General features: G+C 49.2%; 1 protein-coding gene across 1 annotated transcript; it reads right to left on the bottom strand.

Annotated features, from left to right (window-relative positions):
• Positions 1–1,671: 1,671 nt before the first annotated feature.
• On the bottom strand, positions 1,672–7,107 carry CHRAC1 (chromatin accessibility complex subunit 1). Its single transcript, XM_003954439.6, has 3 exons — positions 6,728–7,107; positions 3,873–3,999; positions 1,672–3,242 (listed from the first exon to the last, which is right to left on the bottom strand). The coding sequence occupies exons 1-3, from the start codon at positions 6,872–6,874 to the stop codon at positions 3,124–3,126; spliced, it is 393 nt and encodes a 130-aa protein (XP_003954488.2). The 5' UTR covers positions 6,875–7,107; the 3' UTR covers positions 1,672–3,123.
• Between the last annotated feature and the right edge of the window lie 1,604 nt (positions 7,108–8,711).

Below are 8,711 nucleotides of genomic sequence, written 5' to 3'. Positions count from 1 at the left end.
CTCAGTCTAGAAAAAAAAAAAAAAAAGAGAATGAAAAGTGACTGGAGAAAATGTTTGCAAATCTCCTATCATCAGGCAAATAACTTATATTAAGAATATATAAATCTCTCAAAACTCAACAAAAACTGACATGAATTTTTGTAGGGGCTGCAGAGCCACTGGAACTCACTACTGGTGGGACTGCAAAATGGCACAGCCACTTTGGAAAACAGTTTGGCAGTTTCTTCTTATAAACGTCTGTATTGCATTCCACTCATAAGCATATACCCAAGTAAAATGAAATCCTGTGTTCACACAAAACCTGTACACAGGCCATGCACAGTGGCTCACACCTGTAATCCCAGCGCTTTGGGAGGCTGAGGTGGGCGGGTCACTTGATTGAGCTCAGGAGTTCGAAACCAGCCTGGCCAACATGGCAAAAACCCATCTCTACTAAAAATACAAAAATTTGCCAGGTGTGGTGGTGGGCGCCTGTAATCCTAGCTACTCAGGAGGCTGAGGCAGGAGGATGGCTTGAACCTAGATAGGAGAGGTTGCAGTGAGCCAAGATTGCGCCACTGCACACCGCCCTGGGCAGCAGAGTTTGCAAGACTCCATCTCAAAAAACACAAACAAACAAAAACCCTGTACACAAATACTTATAGGGCTTTATTAATTATAGTCATCAAGGCCAGGTGTGGTGGCTTATGCCTATAATCCCATCACTGGGAGGCCGAGGTAGGCGGATCATTTGATGTCGGGAGTTCGAGACCAGCCTAGCCAACATGGTGAAACCCCATCTCTACTAAAAGTACAAAAAAATGAGCCAAGTGTGGTGACGCCGTGCCCGTAATCCCAGCTACTCAGGAGGCTGAGACCCAAGAATCGCTTGAACCCAGGAGGCGGAAGTTGCAGTAAGCCATGATCATGCCACTGCACTCCAGCCTGGGTGACAGAGTGAGACCCTGTCAAAAAAAAAAAAAAAAAAATTACAATCATCAAAACTAGAAACAATCTAAATGGGTAATTATCCATATACCTGGAAAATGCATAAACAGATACATCCATACAATGGAATCCTACTCAGCAATATAAAGGAATGGACTGCTGATACCTGTGACAACACGGATGAATCTCAAATGCATTCTGCTAAACACAACAACTGCAGACTCAAATGCTACATACTGAATGATTCCATTTATATGACATTCTGGAAAAGACAGGCCAGCAAACTGGTCTGTAAGCCAAATCAAGTCATTTTTTAATGGCACATAAGCTAACAAGTATTTACATTATTAAATGGTTGGAGAAAACAGTATTTCATGACACATGAAAATTACACAAAACTCAAGTTTCAGTTTGCAGAAATAAAGCTCTATTGAAACACAGCCACCTGCATTCCTTCATCTAGTAATTACCTGGCTGCTTTCGTGCTACAACAGCTGAGTTCAGCAGCAGCAACAGAGACTATAAAAGCCCACAAAGCTTCAACTATTTACTGCATGGCCCTTTCCAGAAAAAAATTTGATGACACCTGCTATAGGGACAGAGAATAGCTTGACGGTTGCCACGGTAAAAGGTGGGGAAGGAGCTGACCACAGGGAATTTACTGGAGGGTGATACAGCTGTTAATTGTGGTGGTGGTAGTGACTTGACTGCATTTGCCAAAACTCAGAACTGTACACCAAAAAGTAGATTTTAAAATATTTTATTTTAAAATAAATGTTAATGAACAAGAGGGACAGAAAACACCAGTGGTTGCTAGGGGGCAGGAGAAGAGACTAAGTACAGGGAACAGAGGGGAATGTCCTGGGTGGCAGAACTGTCCTATCGATTGGTTACAAAACTATGCATTTGTCAAAATTCACAGACTAGACACTAAAAAGGGTGATTTTACTGAATGTAAATTATAAACTTTTTTATTTTTAAAAAAGAGATAATGAAGGCCAGGCATGGTGGCTCACGCCTGTAATCCCGGCACTTTGGGAGGCTGAGGCAGGTGGATCACTTGAGGTTAGGAGTTTGAGACAAGCCTGGCCAACATGGTGAACCCCGTCTCTATTAAAAATACAAAAATAGATTGGGCATGGTGGCACACGCCTGTAATCCCAGCTACTCGGGAGGATGAGGCAGGAGAATCACTTGAACCTGGGAGGCGGAGGTTGCAGTGAGCTGAGACAGCGCCACCGCAATCCAGCCTGGGCAACTGAGTGAGAATCTGTCTTTAAAAATAATAATAATAATAATGAAATGAGAGGAGCCAAACATTTACCCTAGGTGGAAAAAAAAAATTGGGCTTATGATAGGTTTTCTCTTATAGACAGTAAAAAGAAGTGCCAGGAATTTAAAGCAAAGAACAGTAAGATGAGAGAGATCTTCAATATACAAAATGTTTCAAAATTCTTTTTTTAGTACAACATGCTTATACAAGAGGTAAGACTTATTTTTGTATTTGATTTGATAATTTGACTTGGAATTTTTCTGTGGAAATAAAAGTGTTAGAATGCTTATTTTTAAATTTCTCAAAGTTTGCAGGCAGTAAGCAAGGCCTTAAAGCCATAGAGGGCTCTAAAACTAGTTCCATAAAGCATTTTACTGTAAAAATATGTACAGATCTTTAATAGAAAAGTATATTTCTTTACAGTAGAAAAATATCTGAACAGTCAACTTTTCTTAAGACAAAAATTCAAATGTAACATACTACCTAAACTATAAATTTAGCTAAAACTGAATCGAGCTGTTTATAAGAACTGATTCCAAAATATACATATATGCATTTACATAACCGATATGTAGAAGCTCTTCAAAATCGACTGTAAATTGAAAAGTTAAAATTGGCCTTGCCTCTGCAGTTTGGAGCTGCAATGGCTGCCAGTATCGGCTGTTTTCTTGGTGCCTGAGCTGCAGGGTGGGCCTGTCAAGGAGGGGCTGCTGTCTGGGTCGCTTTCCCTCCGGCTGTCTGTGGCGTAGGTACATGAGGTGCTCAATCTCGGCCTGGAAAGAATACCTCGAAAGAATACCACGCACTGGAAGTCTGTGAAGAAGTGAAGACGCTAAAAGCGGGCAGTGCTGTGTTTACTTAGAGACAGTGGAGAGGGTCCAGGGCTGTCCTCGCCAGGCTGGTTTTTAAAGCACTTTTTCGGTTTAGGAGTCAGCTTCATCATGGTCACTTTCATTATCATTGTCATTCTCATCTTCTTCCCTCTTTTCCTCTTTAAGCATTTTCAGGTATTTACTAGCTAAAATCTTCTTTGGTAATATATCTTAAAAACATAAAGCGTACATCAGCAATTGGTTATGGTAGACTATGAACACAGCAATGCACATTTCAAAATGTACTAGTTCCTGCTTTGACCTCTATAAGAGGTTCCAAAACAAGATGAAATTCAGGCTGCATTTCTGGGTAAAATATCAAAGAAACTAGCATTGTCTCCCAACGAACGCTATAGGCCTCTTTCCAGTCCAGTGAGTACAAACCATGGTGTCTCTATGAGCTGCTTTTATGAGCAACCCTGCCCGACTACCTGAGATAGCCTAGGCTAGCCCCAGGGTAGACTTAAGCTCTAACTACAGCCATGTAGACCCACCCTGAGTTTTCCCTTCAGTGGCAGGAAGGGTCCCTGTAGAGAGTAAAGGACTGCCCAGCATACGCGGCCAACCCACATCTTGTGAATGTTGTTGGCTTCACTATTGTTCTAGGTGGACCACATGACAAACACATTCAAACAGAGAAGACTAAAAGTATCTTCCTGTGACAGCTCATAGTACTTTGCGGCTTGGAAAAAGTAGCAAAAAGTCTAATTTTCCGTGAGAGCAGAAGGGAGGCAAGGGGTGGGGAAAGAGCTATTGATTACTAATCATTTTTTAACCAGAATGTTTCAAAGACTAAGTACCTGCAAGAAACTGAAAAGTTTCTGATTGCTGTGCAGTGTTTGCTAAATCACTGTAAGTCAGTACTTTCTTTTCCTTTCCACTGCCGTGTCTGTAGGAATAGGTGGCTAGGCATTGAACAAAGAGCTCCTAGAACAAAATGAAAAATGCAAATGAAAGGTGTGCTTTGAAAATGTACCACAGAGCTTAATTTTTAAAATTACATTGTTGATTCCTTAATTAGGCTTAAAAGTATATTAAGACCAAGATTCTCTTGGTTTCTCAAATTAAATTACAGGAAATCACTGGGGATGCCAGGCGTGGTGGCTCACGCTGGTAATACTAACACTTTGGGAGGCTGAGGCAGGCGGCTCACTTGAGGTCAGGAGTTTGAGACCAGACTGGCCAACATAGTGAAACCCCATCTCTATTAAAAATACAAAAATTAGCTGGGCATGGTGGCGGGTGCCTGTAATCCCAGCCAGCGGGAGGCTGAGGCAGGAGAATCGCTTGAACCTGGGAGGTGGAGGTTGGAGGTTGCAGCACTATGGCCTGGGTGATCAAGCAAGACTCCGTCTCAAAAAAAAAAAAAAAGAAAAAAGAAAAAGAAATCACTGGGGAAAAGAAAAACATGAGGTCAGAAAGAAAGCAAAGCCAGTATCAAAACTGGCGGAGAAGCAGGCATTTTCCAGAGGCTTATTTTAGATGTCTAACTTACGAAAAAGATGAATCGTAACTGTTTAATGACCAACCTCTAGAGTAAAAGAAAGAAGCGGCCGGGAGCTGTGGCTCAGGCCTGTAATCCCAGCACTTTGGGAGGCCAAGGACGGCGGACCAAGGATGGTCAGGAGATCGAGACCATCCTGGCTAACACGGTGAAACCCCGTCTCTACTAAAAATAAAATAAAAAAAAACAAAATTAGCCGGGCGTGGTGGCGGCTGTAGTCCCAGCTACTCGGGAGGCTGAGGCAGGAGAATGGCGTAAGCCCGGGAGGCGGAGCTTGCAGTGAGCCGAGATCGCGCCACTGCACTCCAGCCTGGGCGACAGAGCGAGACTCCGTCTCAAAAAAAAAAAAAAAAGAAAAAGAAAAAAATAGAAAGTAGCAAAAAGCCATTCAAAAATTCTATTTGGCTCAGGAATACCTTTTTAGTCTTCTATTTGCATACACTGTTTCTAAGGTGGTTCACCTACAACTATAGTGACCACAGCTTACATTCTGCCAAAACTTTTCTATTCTAGGAACTGACATACAACCCTCAGACCTAATGAAACAACCGGAACTGATCTTCTCCCTCCTGCACCCCAGTTCTTATAGCAGGGCCAAGTCTTCATTTTTACAGAGGCTGAACTGAGCCTCTTTCTCAAGGTTTTGACTTCAATGCATCTAGTTCAGTTAATAAGGGATGAGAAAGACGGGCGTGATGGTTCACGCCTGTAATCCCAGCACTTTGGGAGGCTGAGGCAGACGGATCACCTGAGGTCAGGAGTTCAAGACCAACTTGGGCAACATGGTGAAACCCTGTCTCTACCAAAAAATACAAAAATTAGCCGAGTGTGATGGCAGGCACCTGTAATCCCAGCTACTCAGGAGGCTGAGGCAGGAGAATCATCTGAACCCGCGAGGCAGAGGATGCAGTGAGCAAGACAGTGCCACCGCACTCCAGCCTGGGAAACTCCATCTCAAAAAATAAAATAACGGGTCAGAAGTGCCTGCATAAATCCTCATTCCTTAATACCAATAGAATGAAATTGTATAGGAAAATAGAAATGTCCCCAGATGAAATGCTGAATATGCAATTATTTCCCTGGGCTCTAGGAAAACATGGCTCTGACATAAAGCGGGCAAGAAACCTGTAATTTCCCACTTCCCTTAGTTCTAGTCCAACACTGCAGGGACATCATATACTTAACTACAAGTAGGGACTGGAAAATAGAATCCAAGACAAGCTAAAGCATTTAACTGTGTAGCTGAAACATGGCCCAGTGTCAGAACAGGAAAACATCTGGCCTAACACTATCGAGATGCAATTTTTTTTAAAAAAGACTAAATTATTTTGCAGCCAGGAGGATGCTAAACAGGCTGTAAAACTTAAGTTCCCCGGACTTCCTTAAATTCTGGTTGGGGTATGTGCTGCCTCTTAGACGAGGGGCCCCAGGTGTGGCGGGCGGGAGGGCTCGAAAGCCTCGGATCGCTGGAGCTGGCACCGCACCCGCGGGAAAAGAGCCTCGAGTCGCGGGTGAAGCGCCCGGCTGCCCCTCCCACGGGACACTGGAGGAGTTAGGGCCCTCAAAGCACGAAGCAGTCCAGTGACAAGAAAAAGGCAGGCCGGGAGTAGGGAGTCGCGGGTGAAAGAGCCCCCAAAGAACCCAAATGAGAAGAGCGCCACTAGGCGCCGACGCCCACGGGTAGGGCCGGAAACTGAGCGCCGCACGCGAGGGAGGACGTGAGCGCACAGGTGGGAGGGACGAAAGGCGCGCAGAGGAACGCGGGAGCTTACGGGTTTGCCGAATGGAAGCGCGAGAGAAACGGCGGGAGGACAGTGGGGTGGGCGGGGCGAAGGTGCGCATGGAAGGAAGGGGCGGGCGGAGCGAAAGAAGGCGACAAAGGGCGGGAGAGGCGCGCGGTAGGCGAGGCGAAGAAACTGGAGAACATGAGGCAGCGGCGAGGGGTGGGCGGGGCGAAGACGCGCGAGAAAGTGTGGGGGCGCGCGGGCACCGAAGCGCGCGCCGGCGTGGGACGCGGACAGCGGGGCGCGCACGAGCCCGGCAAGAGCAGCCGATGGCGCGCGGGCCTAAGGGGACTGGGCAGTGCCCAGAGCCCGGCGGGGCGGGGCGCGAGGGGTAAGGGCGGCCCACACCCCCGCCCTGCCCCCTCACCGTGGCCTTGGCCGTGAGCACCAACGCCTCCTGGTTGATGCTGGACACCTCGGGGGAGCTCTTCATGATGACCCGGATGCGGGATAGAGGCAGGGAGATGAGCCGCTGCTCCCCGCCCTTGTCTTTACCCACGACCACGTCCGCCATCTTCCCGCCCCTCGCGCGGGTGCCCGCAGCCGGCGGGCCCGACCGCGAAGTGGCTGCCCTGCCCGGCCAGCTGGTGGGTACGGGGAGCCGCGCCCGCTGCCCCGTGGGAGTTGTAGTGTGGGGAGGCGCGGCCGCGAGGCCGGGAGCGGCCCGTCCGGGAAACTACGAGCTCCGTGAGGCCTCGCGCCCCCAATCTGCGCATGCGCCGGCGCTCGGACACCGCCCCCGAGTGCGAGGCCCGGCGCGGAACCGGGAGCCGAGAGCCTGGCGGGGGCGGGGCGCACCGCGCCGCTCCCGGGAGTCTCCGGGCTGCGGTCGCGGAATACGACTTTGATCCGCGGGTGAGGGCTCTGTGAATGGGCAAGCAAAGCCCTCTGACTCCGGGCCTCGTGGCTGGGTGCTGTGTGTTAAGCGCCTGCGCTGTACTAGGACCGGGCGTGCCGCCGTGGGCAAAAAGTGACGCTTTCTTGAAGCACAAAGTCCAGGGGGGACGACCAAGCGGACAGCGGATGCGTCCTGCGCCGGTAGCCAGGCGACCGGTGGAAGAGCAGAGTCCAGCGCGGGCGATGCGGCGGGGCCAGGCTTGCTGCGCCGCGGGGTGATTGGGAGAAGCGCCTTCCTGCGGGGTGGAGGACGGAGAGCTGCCCTGAGGAGGTCCCGGAGTCTGGTGGCAACGGCCTCTTCGGGACTGCTCCGAGAGACGGTGTGCAGAGCCTGGCGTGCTCGCCGAGGTCTGACAGGCAGCCCGGGGCTAGGTCCTGTTGGATTTTTTTTTCTAAGGAAAATGGGAAGTGGTGGTAGGGTTTGAGCAGTGGAGTCCCGGGCAGTTTTAAAAGGATCCCTGCAGCTGCCGGCTGGGAGGGCGTGGGTGCGCGTAAGGCCGGAATCACAGAGACCAGGTAGAAGATGATTACGAGAACCCAGGAACGTGGCCCTCAGGAGGCCGGCAGTACCAAGGGGACAGCAGCTGGGAGGAGAGAGGCAGGAGATGGTCAGGGGCCAGACCAGGGAAGGCCGTGGAGACCTTAGAATTCGCTCTGAATGAGTGGGGAGGCCCTTGGAAGAGTAAGGGGTCCAACTTAACTTTTTTTTTTTTTTTTTTTTGACACAGAGTGTCGCTCTGTCGCCAGGCTGGAGTGCAGTGCGATCTCGGCTCACTGCAACCTCCAACACCCCGATTCAAGCAATTCTCCTGCCTCAGCCTCCTGAGTAGCTGGGATTACAGGCACGCGCCACCCAGCTAATTTTTTGTATTTTTAGTAGAGACGGGTTTTCACCATGTTGGCCAGGATGGTCTCGATCTCCTGACCTCGTGATCCGCCCGCCTCGGCCTCACAGAGTGCTGGGATTACAGGCGTAAGCCACCGCTCCTGGCCACCAACTTAACTTCTGCCAGGATCATGGGAAGTGGTAGGGTTTGGGGTCTGATTTCAAGAGGGAGCTGCTGTGGAGTATCAGCACAGCTTACTGAGATATCAGAAAGGCCTTGGTAAAGAGCCCTTTACTGAGACAGGGAGCACATTTTGGCAGAGGTTTGAATTGGAGCGTGTTAAGTGTAGTGTCTTCTTCACCACTGTGACGTGAGGTCCTGGCGCAAATAATTGAGCACAGAAATACATGTCAGGCATTGCTAGGCACAAGGGTACAGCCAGTGAGCAGGGCTGCCATGGTCCTTGCCCTCTTAGAGCTGACCTTCAGGTCTGAGGGAGACTGAAAAATAAGTAAGAATACCTCCAGCCGGGCGCTGTGGCTCACGCCTGTAATCCCAGCACTTTGGGAGGCCGAGGTGGGTGGATCACCTGAGGTCAAGAGTTCGAGACCAGCCCAACCAATATAG

This window comes from Pan troglodytes, chromosome 7 (assembly GCF_028858775.2).
Source record: "Pan troglodytes isolate AG18354 chromosome 7, NHGRI_mPanTro3-v2.0_pri, whole genome shotgun sequence".
Lineage (NCBI taxonomy): Eukaryota > Metazoa > Chordata > Mammalia > Primates > Hominidae > Pan > Pan troglodytes.
Note: the sequence above shows the minus strand (reverse complement) of the source record. Positions and strands in the feature narration are given on the sequence as shown.